At 50.6% G+C, this 16,625-nt stretch overlaps 4 protein-coding genes across 4 annotated transcripts; 2 read left to right on the forward strand and 2 right to left on the reverse strand.

Moving 5' to 3' along the window:
- Positions 1-1,310: 1,310 nt before the first annotated feature.
- On the forward strand, positions 1,311-1,838 carry VTN31DRAFT_1018 (uncharacterized protein; the record flags this gene model as incomplete). Its single annotated transcript, XM_069401029.1, has 1 exon — positions 1,311-1,838. The coding sequence occupies one exon, from the start codon at positions 1,311-1,313 to the stop codon at positions 1,836-1,838; it is 528 nt and encodes a 175-aa protein (XP_069263874.1).
- A 701-nt stretch (positions 1,839-2,539) lies between these two features.
- On the forward strand, positions 2,540-4,291 carry VTN31DRAFT_1019 (uncharacterized protein; the record flags this gene model as incomplete). The annotated part of the gene is made up of 3 exons (XM_069401030.1): positions 2,540-2,642; positions 2,715-3,137; positions 3,201-4,291. 3 exons carry the CDS (start codon positions 2,540-2,542, stop codon positions 4,289-4,291), a joined length of 1,617 nt encoding a protein of 538 aa, XP_069263875.1.
- A 475-nt stretch (positions 4,292-4,766) lies between these two features.
- Positions 4,767-7,482, reverse strand: VTN31DRAFT_1020 (uncharacterized protein; the record flags this gene model as incomplete). The annotated part of the gene is made up of 8 exons (XM_069401032.1): positions 4,767-5,302; positions 5,356-5,675; positions 5,729-6,041; positions 6,091-6,564; positions 6,626-6,707; positions 6,762-7,158; positions 7,247-7,317; positions 7,411-7,482. 8 exons carry the CDS (start codon positions 7,480-7,482, stop codon positions 4,767-4,769), a joined length of 2,265 nt encoding a protein of 754 aa, XP_069263876.1.
- A 1,120-nt stretch (positions 7,483-8,602) lies between these two features.
- VTN31DRAFT_1021 (uncharacterized protein) lies at positions 8,603-10,219 on the reverse strand (the record flags this gene model as incomplete). The annotated part of the gene is made up of 1 exon (XM_069401033.1): positions 8,603-10,219. The coding sequence occupies one exon, from the start codon at positions 10,217-10,219 to the stop codon at positions 8,603-8,605; it is 1,617 nt and encodes a 538-aa protein (XP_069263877.1).
- Between the last annotated feature and the right edge of the window lie 6,406 nt (positions 10,220-16,625).

Here is a 16,625-nt window from a genome sequence, read left to right on the forward strand (position 1 = left end):
GTGCATGCACTTGTTGAACGAGGTCTGAGAAAAAGAAAGAGAGCAGGGGACTGGCTGTCCGACTGGACCATACCCTCTGACACACCCCCTCAGCGCTCTGAAGCTCGCATCACTGTGTCTGGATCCTGGACTGGATGTCAACAAGACCGAGCTGGGAACGGAAAAGCTCAAAACGCTGGCGCGGGAGTGGTTTGGTCAGACCATCTGCTGGTAGGTCTGCACTAGGAGTCCAGAAGACGTGAATGTCACCGTCCTGGACCTTTTCACGGAGCCAGAAGTGATTGATGTCGACGTGGCGGATTTTCGTCTGGAGCTGAGGGGTGTCCGCCACAAGAAGGCGCAGAGTCTGGCGATTGTCGCCAGCGATGGAGTAAAGCTGCTCTGGATCGAAGTCGATGCAGTGGAAGAAACGTTTCCAGGCAACAAGCTGACGACCAGCGGCACCCATCGCGAGGAGCTCAGCCTCCGTGGTTGAAGTGGAAACAGTATGCTGCTTGCCGGATCTCCAGTCGATGGATCCGCCGAAGAGGGTGAACAGAAAACCCTCTGTGCTTTTGCGGTCAAGGTTGTTCGCAAAAGCAGCGTCAGAGGATGCAGTGAACGAGGGAACGTCCGTTGAGCCGTACTCGCGAGAGCGAAGAAACGAGTGTTGTCCAAATATCGGAGAACACAGTCAACGGCGTCGAGGTGTTCTCGAGAAGGGTTCACTGCATGGCGTGAGAGGACGCTGGCGGCGTAGGCAACGTCCGGGCGGGTTGCTACCGCAGCGTACATAAGCGAGCCGAGCTTCTGTTGATATTCCTTGATCTGACCGGGGGAAGCTTGACCGTCGAAGGGCGCAGGGGGCTTGGTCATCGGAATAAGCGGGGGTCGGACGCCACCAAGATGAAAACGGTCCGCAAGCTTATCAATGTAAGCGTCCTGGCAAAGCCAGAGCTTGCGAGCAGTGCGGTCGCGGACGATACGTATGCCGAGGAAGGTTCTGGCGTCGCCCATAAAGCGGAAAACGAACGTCTGCTCCAGCTTGTTGCGGATAGCATTCCGCTCGGCGGCGTCGGAGCGGCGAGAGAGCCAGAGAACATCGTCGACGTAAAACAGAACAATGACGCGCCCATTGCTGTAAACACAAGCGTCGGTAACGATACACGTATCGTACACATACTGGACCATACCCTCTGACAACTCCGTATCTGAGCACTCGGAGGGTTAGGGTTGTAAGACTAACTTAGCCAATAAAGAGTCAGAAAATCCCATTCTCCACAGCCAGGAAACCCATAACGTGCTACTATTGGTTTCCATAGAATAGAAATATGGGCCTCTGCCCGAAGCGTGAAGCTTGTTTGCTTTGGTTTGCATTCGGGCCGCAGGAATTTCCCAACGGTACGAGTACGGTACCTGCGCCAGTGTTAAGGTACCTCGTTATGAGTCTGCGAGATCGCGATGCTCATCCTACACTTGCAAACTCAAAGTACTTACAGCATGCACTCGTTCTCGGACATCGATTACTCCGTACCTCTTACAGTAAAGCTGGCTGCTACAAGCACTCCGTACGAGTACTGGTTGCTTGTATTCCGTCCTTAGCAGTACAGACTTTGAAGGACTCAACTTTCGACAGGAACTTGAACTTGCACGTTGCTACGGTACAACTAGGTAATGGCACCATCGTACCAATGCAGTGCTCCCGGCGACCTCAAGAAACGGATGGTATCCGAGGCGTTGGATTGCAAGGAGTGGTCCAGGAACGAGGTGTGGGTGAGTCGAGGTCCATGGTAACCACTGCAGTGTTGCTTTCTCGGTTCAGTTCATTCATCTTGACCCAAGAGGCACTCTTCCCTTGACCTCCCCAGAAACCTCCGTTTCCTGCTGATTGGCATCGCGATTTGTCGAAGCCATTGATTCGGGACTCATCTATCGCATTCATAGGTTAAACCCAATCCTGAAGCGACCTGAATGCTGCAATGACGAGTCAATCCTCGTCGACGTCTAATCCGATTGATGGGATCCGATTTCCCTATTTCGTCGCGGTATTCTCCCTGCTTCTGGTCAATGACTCTCAGTCACAATATTCTCAGTCTCAAGGAGAACGACATAATAAGTACCAGTTTCTCTTGTGCATTGAATTTATTGTCCGGTGCTCAGGCATGAGATCATCTTCGACTGTGATAGGCTTTTCGTAACCGAGGGCTAGACCATCCTTAGACTAGACAGGGCGGAAAGAATCCGAAGATCAATCTAAACTAGGCATACCGACGACGGATAGTCTTTATAAGCTAGGCCCCTAGGTGGAATTGGCTCCAGCTAGTGGACCACATCCCGGTACCCTATGATCCTCCAGACTCCGCAGATACATACTGTAATTGTCAGTTTTAGACTAACAACAGGACAAGGGTAGCAAGAAACTAAAATCGCTGTCAATTTGGACTGAATTTTCCTCATGCCAGTTCCCCCTATCAGTATTGCAGTACTTAAATTCGGTGAATGCACCCCGCCTTCTGCTGGTCACCGGCGTAGTCGGTAGGTGATTGAAGCGCCATCCGCAATGAATTCCACCTCAAGATTCCTCGAACGTCTCTCCCTATTTAGAACCAACTGGTACTACGCTAGCGTGGTCATCTTGGTTGCCTGTGGAGGCATACCAAAAGGTTTGTCGGCCTTGATCATCTCAACTGTTCACAAATGAAGGCGAAGGGGCATCAAACTCACTCAATGGACAGGTTATGATGAGGGCGGCTTTAGCGCAAATGTCGGCTTGAAGTCATTCAAGCGAGACTACAACTTGATCCCAGAGAATTGGACCAATGATGAAACTGGTCTTGCAAATCGCAAGGCTAACATCTCGTCCTTTATGGTCCTGGGCTCCGCCTTTGGTGCTATTATTGCGGTTCTCGGTAACGATCGACTCGGTCGGCTGCGATCATGGCAAATAGCTGTGGCCACTTACATGGTCGGCACGTTCATTCAGATCTTCTCCTCTGGGATATACGGTCTCACTCTCTTTGCTCGCATCTTCGGCGGTCTTGGCTCCGGTGCTTTGACTGTGATTGCACCGCTGTATCTGAGTGAAATCGCCCCTGCGCGCACACGTGGGTTGGTTGTGAGCACGTATATGGTGGTTTTATTGACCACACTTGCACTAGGTAGGTATTTCACGAGCGGGTACTTGTCGTGATTGGAAAAGGGCTGACGCGCGAGTGGCTTAGGGTTCTTCATCAACTATGCCGCTGAGAAACATATGGCTCCTACTCGCACACAGTATCGCCTGGTTCAGGCAATCCCCCTGATCCCTTCAGGCTTAACCCTCATTGCAACTTTCTTCCACATTCCCGAGACACCGCGGTATCTGGCGTCGAAGCTGCGACATGACGAGGCACTGGAAGTTCTCGCCCGCTTGCGAGGCTCCAAGAAAACCGACCCGGCTGTTTTGAGCGAATTCGAGGAAATCGACGCCCAGGTTCGTTCCAAGATCGCCGACCTGGAGGGGGTTTCGATGTGGTCCATCTTGAAAGAGATGCAGTTGAATCGCAACTACCGGGCTCGATTCTGGCTGGTGATTGCCATGCACGCCATTGCGCAATGGACTGGCGGGAACGGAATCACGTACTGGGTCCCCGAGATCTTCCGATATGCTGGTGTGAAGGAAAGCACCGAGTCCCTCATCTCGTCAGGCGCGTACGGAATTGTCAAGCTGGTCGTGACGATGGCGTTTTCGTGGGTCTTCATTGACAGATTTGGCCGTCGGCCGTGTTTCCTTGTCGGCCTCTTGCTCCAGCTGGCCGCTCACGTCTACATGGCCGTGTATATGGGCATTCCAGACGCGAGCTCCAACAAACGGGCCTCGGAGGCTGCCATCGCATCCGTTTTCGTGTACGCAGCGGGTTGGTCAATAGGTCTCTGCACGGTTCCCTACCTATACGGCACGGAGCTCTTCCCGACACGCCAGCGCAACGTCGCTTACGCGATCAATATGTCCCTGCACTGGTTTTATCAGTTTGCCGTCGTTCGTGTCACACCGAACATGTTTGTTTCGTTGAATGTCTGGGGCGCCTATATCTTCTGGGCCTGCATATGTTTCTCGGGTCTTATTATCCTCGGGATCACTGCCCCGGAGACCAAGGGCATCCCCATGGAGCGCATGGGCGAGCTCTTCGAGGGGCCTTGGTATCTCTACTGGCGGGCAAAGCCACGTCCGGTCCCCGACTCTGCAGATATGGGGGCTGAGCCAAAGCTACGGGTTGACTCGGACGCTCGTTCGGACGTGGAGAAACAGGCTCACGTTGAGACCAGGACTTGATCGACATGTGTTGATAATGTGCTAGTTTTATCCCTTGTCTGCTATTTCTCTCTTCATCCATGATAGCTTATTGATGAGTTAATTCTAGCAAGGCATGTGATGGGTTTATCCCAAAGTCATGGCGGAACGTGTGCTTCTCTGAGACGAGACCATTCTTGTGCCAGTAGGCCTACAATATGGATGCAAGTCATGTAGACACCCACGAAGTTGAAGTGGCTCTCAATGAGTCACTCCTGCCCCAGCGGAGACGGTCGCAAGGAGAGATCGCGGACACTACGGGGAAACGACAATCCTGTCCTGAGTCGTACTCGGCATCTTGAAAGTCTAAGCATTGTTCTGGTATCATGCAGGAACCAGACGTAGCTGATGACAAGGGGCGGTCGGAAACACACGACTGGCCAATATGTACTGGAAGACTAAGAACGTTCCAGACCTGCACGAAGAAAAGCTGGTTCAGAAAATGAGTCTGAGACAATCATCGGGATGCTCCCCTCGGAGACGTTCCCCACCCAGCCGGATCGTATTCTCCGGGATGCATATTGGCGCTGATAGGCTCAGTGTCGAAGAATGCCTGGTAGACCTCTGGCAGATTATCGTATGGTGGCGCCGAGGCGTCGAGATTCAGCATCGAATCGGGTGCCATGGTGCCACAATGGAAATGCGGAGTACCGGACATGTGCGTTGTGAGAAAGGCGGTCTGTTGCTGTGGGACGGCAAAGGATGCCATGTGCGGCTGGTAATCGTATGGCTCGAAAGGGCCTGGTGGAGAGTTCTTGGATATCGTCTGCGCAGCGATAAGTATCGAACTTGGAGCTGGTACAGAGCTGGATGGCGGTATCGGGGACTCATGGTTACTGATGGACTGTTGCTGCTGCTGTTGGTGATTTGCTTGAGAGAGATTCGCATGTATCGAAGACATATTCGAAGGAGGTGAGCTGGGAGATGCAACGTCGATGTCGACATGCAATTTCTGCAACTCCTGATGGATGAGACCCAGGCCAGTTTTGACAACTATCAAATTCGCAGGTCAGCACAAGCTCTCATGGCGAGGGAGATGGAAATACCTGGGTTGGCGCCCTGTAGTCGCTTCAAAGACTGAACGCAGTATTTAACCTTCTCAACGGTAGCTGGTGCTGCGAACTTGAGTGCCTTGATTTCAAGGAGAAATATTGACGATGCTGTATATACACTGTATGCCAACGACAGAACGACATAGCCGTCGCCAAATGTACGGCGATACAAATCAAATAGCGCAAGGATTGAGGTCGCAGAGTTCAAGCAATGAATGAGATGTTTCGCATCTGGCTGTTCTCTGCTGGATCCAAGAGACCGACCGCACAGAATCGCACGGTGAAGGAGAATATTTACCGTGTGATAAAGACAGCTGACAAAAATGGCTCAGCTGATGCTTCGAAGGCGCAATGAAGAGCGACTTACTTTAAAGTGACGATATGGCTAGGGGGACAGTATCGAGGAAGACGACTTGTCACAAGTTTCAAGTAGTCGGGCAGGTTGTCCCACCAGCGACGAAGATTCTTTTCTTGTTCCGAAACACAATTCCTGAGTTCGGTCTCCCCGGTCTGCCGCAATGGATCATAGATATGGATAATGATTTGGTTCAGGATCTCGGCGAGGCTGCACATTTTCATGAAACATGATGTCGAATGAGCCTGCATTGGGGGGTATTGAGTGCCTTCTGGAAAGGTCACTCCGTGCGGGTACCAGATGTCGATTTCCGCAGTGTCATCCACTGGTCCATCGTCAGGCAGAGTTCGATCGGCTCGGTCATTGGGACTTACATATTATTCGTGGTGGACTGACCCGTGAGTGCTGTATCATGGGCGATCGGCCAAAGTAGAGCGATATTAGTTTGTCCCAGAAATAGCAGCTCCAGAATAATCGATTGCGGACCTCAATGTCCTCATCACTGAAGGGAACCGATCTGGAGTACTTGCGACTATCGACCGATATCCCGAGGTCCTCTACCAATCGAAATGCCATGCCGCTGTACAACCAGGCTTGTGTTCGATTCCCTCGACCACACTCTTGAGCACTGAGTAACAAGAGTGTCTGTACTGTTGGAATTCTTGGATAACCGGTCTTGAGAGCATCAAAGACGCCACTGATGGCGGCTTCGAAGAACTTGTTACTTCCTCCATATGCTTCCAGCAGTGGTACCACTCGAGGCTCGTCTTTGCACCATCGGATCGAGTGTGAAACGATGGCATTAAGCAGTGCATCCGAATAGTACGGTCCGGCCACTTTCATGTCGCCTACTCAGCAGTGAGTCCTACCAGTCTGTGAGATCTCCTTTTGATGAGCAGAGAGCCATACGTGTGAATGCCGGACGGTAGACAAAGTTGAAGAGTGGTTGAATCCAGCACCAATGGAAATCAAGCAAGTATTGTATAGGTTCCTGGTTTTTGATGTTAATATGCATTCTTATTCATGTTCGAATAAAAGGCATTACCGGGATGCCGGAGAGCTGTTCAAATGCCCGCTGTTGCCATGCATTGTTGATCAGACGCTCTTTTCGGGCCTCCATTTCCGCTGGAACCTGGGAGCTCGTTGTCATTTCGTTAACTACCTCTCCAGGGAGGTGGAAGAGACTAGTTTGCCCATGGAACGAGATACGCCCATCGTCTTCCACCGTCAGTCCCTGAAAGCCCCCTGTCAAGTCTGGCACATCTTCACTAGCCTCTTCCCTGGATGTATTCCCTACAGGGCTATTAGATTGCACACCGGTCGACCCGCCCGGACTGGATTCAGAGGCTTTGTCCGAGCGATATCCCTGGAGTTTTGCTAGTGTTTCTTCCAGTTGTGCGACTCTGGCCTCGAGACTCTTCGTGTACGATATTGACGGTGTACTGAACCGATTCACGACTGATCAGCCTCGTAACAAAGCAGGAAATCGGGGCCGAGAGCAAAAGATTAACTTAAGGAGCCGTAGCTTACATTGCATAGACACACGGCTCACCGCGTGAAGCACATCGAGCGCACGAGGGAGTGGCACCATTGCACTTGACCTGTGATGCGTATCAGCCACACGCGTCTTCGATTCAAACTAAGTTTTTGTATTTTGTCATGTATTATATCCAACAGAGGAGCTTGAAATGCACCTTTCGCTTTCGACAGGCTTCGCAGGAAAAGGCACTCTTCCTGGTGGACTTGCGAGGAGTGGGCTCTGCCATTCCTCCGGAGGAGGCGCGCTAAAGACGCCACCGCAGCTGTGGATGGAGGACTTCTAAGATTCACCACAACAAGTGCATCATCGATCAGTTGAAGTGCTGATGATGAGAATGTTGAAGGTCGGTTGTCTCTTCCTTTTTGGCCATGGACGGGACTATTGATCTGCACAAGCCAAAAGGCTAGCGTCAAGTGGCTGACAGCAAAACTCGTGGGGGTTCTGGGAGTCGACCCATTCATGGATCTGTCAGGCTCACTCAGCACCGCGCTCTCTTTTCTTCTCCACAACTACTCCGTACTCCGTACCGACGGGAGGACAACTGTACCGTAGCTAATCGATGGATGATGCGGCTTGCAGAACTCTGGCCCGCGCCAAACCGGAAGGGGTATTGTACCTAAATTGTGATGCTACCGAGCCGCGCGCGATCAGAAGCGCCCGCGGTGAGCAGACCGTCATTATTGGTTGTCCTGGGTTAAATTAACAATCCATGTATCTGACTTACCCTAACCCAGTTTGGTTAACGTAGCTTGAACTGACTGGAGTTGGTGGTTTTCAGCGCTGCACTGTCGGGATGGATGATGTGTTCAATTTCAAGTTCCATGCTCCTGCATGGCCGAGTTACATTCAACTTCTCAGGTTCGACTCCCGTTATGGTCTCATACTTTGACATTTTTTTTCTCTTCCGGCCCAGGCAATAGCTAGTATGAACGAAGAATATGGTCTCCAATTCATCGTACGTGGATCTCCTTGGCTAGAAAGGTACAAGCACTTCGTAATCGATGGATTGGATGCCTTTGAATTGAATCATGAAAGGCAAACATCACCTTACTTGGAAGTTCCCGAACTACGAACTAGCTGTGTTGAACGGACGCCCAGGGACTAGGGACGTCTCATCGTTCGCGAAGTATATGAGTACCGTAAGCTACTGAAGAGTGTCCAAGTCATCCAGAACGACGCATGATCACATCCAATCAATTTACGTACTTCCGGATGATCCCGGAAGGCATGTCCTGGCATGAGAAATCTGTTCTGCTCCGCAGTTTCATCTAGCTAATGTACATTCTATTCGGGATATGAAAGGCTAAGGTAACCTACAGAGTATGCAGTCAATTCTTCCAGCACCATCACACGAAGTTCCGCTCCAGCTGCAACAGGGCTGGATATACATCCTCAATCTGCATCTTGATTGCACGCGGATTGTTCAATGAAGGGTCCGTCGCATAATCGGCGAATACTTGGCGTACCAAGCCAGCCCTGTCGTCCCCGCAACCTTGGAGTTGCCCTGAGATGTCCACCTCAATGCTGCCATCAGCGAGGTTTCGCGACCCCAGCACGAATATAAGGTTGTACTTCATCTGTTTCGCTCGTTGGATTTTCTTTCCCAGGGATTGACTGCTTGTATCGAGATCAATCAGAAAGGTGGGATCCGTTGGACTGATGGGTGCAGGTGGTGAATAAGTTTCGTCATCAGGGCGGGATAAGAGTGCTCGAAACCCCGAGAACTTGGTTAACGCTGTCTCTGCCTGGCGAAGGACGGCATCATCTTGCTGAACAGTGAGAATGATACCCTGTCGTGGAGATAGCCAAAATGGCCAACGACCTGAGGACCGCTCGATCAGCAGGGCCAAGAAACGTTCCAACGATCCAAAGACCGCGCGGTGGACCAGCACCGGGGTTGCCCTCCCTGGAGTGTCAGCATTGTAGTCCTCCTCTCCCTCTGGCACCTGGTACTCGAGCCCGAAACGCTGGGGCAGATTAAGATCCAATTGGATGGTCGACAATTGATGATATTTCCCATCTGAATCTTGTAGCTGAATGTCGATTTTCGGCCCATAAAATGCACCATCGCCCTCATTGATTTCCCAACTGCGGCCCGTGTTATTTAAGGCATCTCGCAATTGCGCTTCGGCACGGTCCCATAGTTCCAGGCTTCCGATGAAATCCTTTTCTGGCCGGGTGGAAAGAACCAATCGATACTGCCCCAGTCCAAAAGTTTTCATCACCATGTCCACAAATCCCAATGCCAAGGCAATCTCTTTCTTGATCTGTTGTGGCCGACAGAATATGTGGCCGTCATCTTGATGGAATCGTCGCACTCTGGTCAGTCCACTCAGAGATCCCGAAATCTCATTGCGATGCAGAGGGCTGAAATCAGCGAATCGTATGGGGAGATCACGGTACGAGCGCCTCTGCGATTTGAATAGAAGACAGTGCCCGGGACAATTCATTGGCTTCAACCCATACGTTTCGTCTTCGCCTGGTTGTGCCCCTTCCGTCTCGCCCGTGGCTCCTCGCCCACGCACTTCGTATATGTCATCCTTGTAGTTCTGCCAGTGGCCTGAAACCTCCCATAGAGATTTCTTATATATGTTCGGAGTCAGAACTTCACGAAACCCATATTGCCGGTATTGCGCGCGAAGAAATGCGATCAATTTGTTGACGACATGCGTTCCGTTCGGCAGGAAGAGGGGGGAACCAGGACTATAGAGGGATGTCGTAAAAAGTTCCTGAGCTGTTCCAATTTCTCGATGATCTACTGCCTGCGTTTGTAGTTTGGCGCTCGCGGTGGAAGTGCTGCAATACCTGACTTTGGGGCCAGGTATGGATGTAACGGCAGGTCGGTCAGAAAGTCTTGTGTAGTAGCAATAACATCGAGGATACGCGCTGGTCCGGTGTGGGATGTTTTGCCGCTTCACGGCGCGAAGAAGCTGTTTTCTCAGGCAGAGACAACGTGAGCACATGGCTTGAGATGGCGTTGTGATGAGAATCGGACTTTAGTCTCTCTCAGCGATTTCATGCTAACCGGTGAAATAAGTTGTCGAGTACAATTCAGTGACCAGAGTGTTTTCCTGAGCCGAACGGCCCAAACCAAGCGGTGTTTGAGCTGTCAAATTTCACGAAGCCAACAAACATCGCCGAGCCCATGGTCCAGGCAATTGCACGGCCAGACAGTTTCTCCGATCCGATGGTCGCCGAGCCAGGCTGCCAGGCCTACGAGTACTAGTACATAGGTACCTAAAAATAAGTACTCCGTCGTGTCGTAGTCCCAGGAAAATCTTCAAATTTCACAATGTTACGTAGTTAGTCATGTAACGTAATCCGACAGAAGACGGGACACGACACAAGCCGGAACAGTTGTACCAAATTGAGCATTCCGAACAGGGTCCTTTTATATTCTCACAGGGCAGAACGTAATTCTCACAGGACACTACGAGTACTCCGTAGGTAGTCCCAATTCGAAAAAGAATCAAATCGGGTTTAGTGTACTCGTACTCCGTATTGGTCAAGGGAAACTGGCCTCACAGGGCATGCAGTATTAATTTCACAGGGCAACAGACGTTACTCTAATCGTATCAATTTGGTGCGTTTTGGGGAATTGTTATTCAAAAGGCTGGCAAGGCTTTCCATGGATACAGATGGATTGCCCATAATCTAATCTACCTACACCCAGGGGATGCTTGACTGCCATCCGGTAATCCGATCTTGCGTGCTCCAGTTCACTGACTGACAGGCGATTGATTCAAACAGTATCTGCATAACCAGCAACCTGATTGACGCAAACAACAAGCATGTATATTGATCTTCCACTCGCCCATCAAAGACCTCGGGTTGACACACTTTGTGATAAACAACCCCCTCCAAGCATTTCGATATACGAAATCCTTGATGGGGGGCACTCACCTGGTATTCCACACATTCACCAATCCTCCCCGGGGAACTGCCCTCCTTGCAGGCCCCAAGCGAAACACTGAACACAACCCAATGTTGACCAGTGCAGTGCTTCAAGCAGTCAGAACATGAAGAAGAATAATCGAAGTAGCAAGACTCACCGTCGACGCTTTTGACGCTGCACTGCGTAGCCTTGATGCCTTGTGTGAGGGCATCGTCTCTCCCGCATCATACCGGCGAGTAACATGGCATGGAAGTCGGAGGGTGATCAACAGACGCTTCAAAGGCGCTAGCTACCTTTTCGCGTTGTCAAATCTTTCCAAGATTCCAAGCCCAACCACGTCGGCACTTTCGGGGAGTCGAACGCCGGAAAAGGCAAGGCGTTACTCAAAGCGCGCGATCCTGCACCAGAAACAGCCGGGTTGTGAACAGTGCATACTCCCCTCTGGCGATAGCTCAGACTCGAGCAATCGTTCATCTGGCTTCTCCAAAGGGGAAACACGCAGCCCTGGAGTCTACCCAGAACGAGAAGCCCGCTCTGAAAAGACGTGCTTGTTCGGGTAAATCCAGCAGCTGACGTGCTGGATGCGGACGATGTCGGAAAACTGGACGCGCTTCGTGGATTTCTCCTTGGCCTCGTCCGCAAGTTTGGCCAGGATACTTTTCGGCGGCAGCACGGAGCTCGGTATCGCTGAGGGGGCGACCTTGTCGCGGACACGGGGGCGGAAAGGAGGACGGGGAAGAGGAGGAAAGCGAACCGAGCGCGCTGGCTGATTACCGATTGTCGCGCGCGTCCTTGTATGGCCGTCCTCAACCCATGGCCGCACCCGGTTTATCCGGGCATTGCGGCGCTCGGAGAGGACGGTAGAGAGGGAAGGGGGGTTTTGAGGGGAAGGAGAAAAAGGAGAAACAGAAGGAGAAACAGAAGAAACAGAAGAAGCAGGAGAAACAGAAGAAACAGAAGGAGACACGGAAGGACAAACAGAAGAAACGGGAGAAACAGAAGGAGAAACAGAAGAAACAGAAGAAACAGAAGAAGCAGGAGAACCAGAAGAAACAGAAGGAGACACAGAAGGACAAACAGGAGAAGAAACAGGAGAAACAGAAGGGGAGACATGAGAATGGGGACAACTCGACTTCATGGGAAGGTTCTCAACCCATGGCCGCGCCCGGTTCTCCCGGGCCTTGCGGCGCTCAGAGAGGCCGGCAGAGGGGGAAGCGGGGGTCTGAGGGACAGGCGAGGGGGTGGAAAGAGACACGAGGGCCAAGGGCGATGACGGCGGCGGTGGGCCGCGAACAGGGATAGGAATACGGGAGGGAGCAGGAGGAGAAAGACCGAGAGAGGAGGTCAAGACGGGTTCAGAGGGGGCCCTACTCACCTGGTCCGGACCACGAGGGCCACAATGGGCCTTGGAGCGGGGTATCCCTCGGATGGAGCGAAGAGACGACATGGTCACAACAATGCAGAGATGGCAATGGTAAACGAGTCCAATTGAGCAGACGAGATTTGAAGAGAAGAAAAGGAAAATGAGAGGGAGACGAAGCATTTGATGTATTTATAATGCCGCAGTTGCTGGCAGAGTGGGAAGGTGCCAGGTGGTGAGCAACACTGCCGGGGGGAAGCTAAGACGCAGGACAGGTAGTGGGAAGGAAAAGGGCACGTCTGCGCTCCTTCCTTGTGGAACGGCCTCGTAGAATCTGGAGACACAATGGCCCTGGAGAAGGGAAAGCATTGAAGGAGTATCAATGGAGAGCAAGTGACCGAGCATTAGGAATAGATGAAGGACGGCAACTTATCAACTCCAAACAGAGGCGGCACCGGGTGTGTCCGCAAACAGAGACGGTGGAAATCTTCAGGTCGGGCTCGTTCGCAAATGTTTCGGAGGCATCTGTATGGGTACCTGGAGATGGTTGGTCCTTTGATGGTATCCATTGGCAATACTATTCACGGCTCAAAGTCTATGCAGGGTCTTGTTAGTACAAGTAGTCAATCATCAAGTACGTACACATGACCCAGCCTTCAGCTGGAGAGATACATCGATATATCGACATCCACAGCATTCATCTCACGCGCCGCAGCTGAAATCTGGTCCTGCACCTGCTCCGGACCAGCCGCCCTCTCCAAGACGTTGAGGACCAACTCTGCCATAATCTCCAGCCGATATTGCTTCTGTTCCACTTCATCCAAGTCCTCGACGTTGAGACCTTTCTCCCGCAGCGCATCGGCCTTTTTCTCGTTGAGTACATGAAGCAGTCTACTGACCTGCTTGACCCTCTTCTTGCTGCGCGGAGTTGTGGAAAGACGACGCAAAGCATATCGTGGCGTGCCTGGAGGGGCAGGCGCCATGCGCGGAATTTGCAACATTAACAAACGTGCAGTGAGATATCCTAAAGATCTTGTCTGGGAGTTCGGTTCAGCTGTTCTTATAGGTATTAGCATAGGATAGAACGACTGGGTAGTGCAGCTCGAGTTACTAACCCTCGTGCATTCCTTGAGCACCAAAATCCCTCTTACTCTTCGTAACCAACCAGCCAAGCAAGAAGCACTGTGAACTTTGGCTCATGAAATATATCATCAGAAAGTCATCCAACCAGGAGATTTCTCGGGCATTGTGAGTTGTCGTGACTATCATTGACCCCGTGGATGGTGTTGACTAACCTTACCAATTAGTTTGAAAGAATAAGTCAACCGGAGTCAACATTGGCAACAGATTCCTCCTCATTCCAAGGGCCCGAGCTAATTATGCCTTCCATTTCCTTTAACATGACCGAAGTGATTGGAAATTCATGGGTCCAGTCACGCAAGACTCCTGACGTTAAGTCACCACATAATCGGGACATGAATAGAAAGCCAACGCCGCAGATTGCCACAAAGCATCGATTGACGCGTCACGTTTTTCAAGGTGCGGATAACATTCAAAGCTGGCTCAGCCGTGTGTCTCGACAGAATTCATTTGTCTGGATGGTGACCAATCTGTGCCTTCTCATTCCAGTTCTGCGTTTCCTTGTGCTGCCTAGACTCTTGTCTCAATATCCAAGTCTCTGCCATGATCTTCCAGCGAACATCCGGTATTTCCAGTCTTGCGATGAATACCATGCGGGACGTCCGAGCTGTCATCCCACAACAATGGATGAACTCGTGACGAATTATGTCTACCTTACGAGCGCAGGCGCGACTCCATGGATATCTCCGCTCCGCACTCTCTCCTATTATATCGCTTGAAAAGCCTCTCAGTAACAGCGGGACCCATTTTCAAGAAGCTTACGATGCAATTTGCACGAGATATCCCAATGCGAAGTATGAGCTTGAGTTTGAGTCTGATGGCGTATGGAGTGGAATCCATGCTTCGGCACGAGAATTGTCCGTTTCGAAGGCGGAAATCAGAGCCACTATCGGTGCTCTCGAAATTGATCCGGTGGTCAAAAATTGCCTTGGTCTCGTCTGACAGACTTTTCACGGAGCGAGATGAAGAAGGCGGTCGTCCCCCAGTATCAGTTAGCCCAAGTTCGGTGTCAGATCACTTTCGATGGGATGCAGAATACCGATATGGCAATGGCACTTCAACTGCATCGACTCGAGAAAGTCCTTGTGTCACGAATTCCCCGCTTCTACGAGAGAATTTAGTCCCTCTACTTGCGACTGGTGATAGTAGAGGACCACTTGTCATCTTTGGTCGAGCTTGTTCGTCGCGAAGAGAGGCGACTCATCAGTTGGGTCCGAGATGAATGATTCCAGACAGACCAGGCTCTGGACACAGCTCAAAGAATAATTGGAAAATGTGACGAACCAAAAGCGGTACACAAAGAACACACTTACTTTTGTTTCTGAGAGGGTTGATCAGATCAGATCCTGTCATCCGATTCTTGGCTTGCAGATGCTGTTGAACGACTTTACACAGAATTGAATACGTTGCGGAATGATGCAGCTTGGTCATAATCTGCCATAATATTTTACTCAAGCTGTGAATTCAATGTCATACTAGCTTGAGCTATTTCATATCGCTTGCAAGTCACATTACCTGCATGTAATAGTATGACTGTTGTGCGAAAACTGTACCAGTCTTGTACTATGGACTCATGAGTACTACTACTTATAAGTACGAGCTAAGACCCCCTGGATTATGAGATTCACTTTTCTTTACATGCCTTGTGCTAACATGTTCCACCACTAATTGTACTACGGTGGTGAGCTTGGATATTCTCGCTGCACCATGGATCAGAACTAGTCTAGGGTTTGCTATTGTCACGTGATAACCCTGGTCTGACGGTCGGAACTTTCGCGCATCCAATATGATGACAGAAGAGGCATGAATATCTGCTCTGGTTGTTTACGTGTGACATTCATTGTGCTACAAATTACAATGACAAATGACGTGAGAGAGACACATTTTATTTTGGAACTTTTGGCGTCCCGGTTCAGTGGAGTCCAAGCATCTAGGAGGTAGGTAGTAGTACTACTACATACTTGTACCTAATTAGTAGTATCTACAGATCTGCTTTGGTTTGGAACACTACATTTTCAGTTATTGGAGCATGTGAAAGCAAAGAAAGAAGGTCGTATAACTAGACCACATCTATGTCACAGACTTTCGACAGTCTCGGGGCCCAATTACTCAATTCGTCTGATACTGTTTTAGAGACGATTCTTTGGCCTGTGACGACTTCTATCCATCTTTAAGCTAAGTTTCTTGAGTAGGAGTTTTGCAACATATTCATTACTCGCAGTCTCTCTCACATTGATATTGAATTCAAGGAGGATGACAGCGCCCATGCCAGTCACTCTGATCTCTCTAGCAGAGCAAATTTTCCAGCAGACCTCTGATCTCATTGAGCGTCTCAAAGAGAACTCCATAACGGAGCCATCGCTCGATGTCGGTGCCAGAACAGATCTGTGGACCTCTCAGCCAACCTATTTGGGTGACCGGAGGAGCAATATCGAGGAGGCCAAGAGAACCATATTCGGCCTCACCAAGCAGCTGACCAAGTTATTGAATGGACCGCATGAGTTTCTTCATGAATATGTCTCATGTAACTGGGATCATGGAGCGCTTTTAGCGCTTCTAGAACATAGGATCCTGGATGCCATCCCTCTGCATGGTAAAGCCCACGTTTCGGAGCTTGCTGCTAAGACAGGCCTGCCTGAGAGGAAACTTCTGTGCATACTGCGACTCAACGCATGTGAGGATATTGTGAAAGAGGTCTCTGACTGTTGGTTCGCACATACGGCCATCTCGGAAGAGGTTCTCAAGGATGCAAGATTCAGGGCATTTCTATGTTTCCAGTACGTCAACAAGCCTGCAGATAGTGCCATTTCTAATGCTATCATAGACTTTTTGAGACTCGTGTTGCCAGTGCTCATCTTGCTGATGCTCTCAAAATTATGCCGAATGATTACTGGGAAGGCCAGCCAGCTTTTGATTACGTGTAAGTAGTTCGCTGCATGTTGAGTGCCATGTCTAATAAGCTCAAGTTGGGGAA

Source organism: Thermomyces dupontii (genome assembly GCF_041956625.1).
Source record: "Thermomyces dupontii strain NRRL 2155 unplaced genomic scaffold VTN31scaffold_1, whole genome shotgun sequence".
Classification (NCBI taxonomy): Eukaryota; Fungi; Ascomycota; class Eurotiomycetes; order Eurotiales; family Trichocomaceae; genus Thermomyces; species Thermomyces dupontii.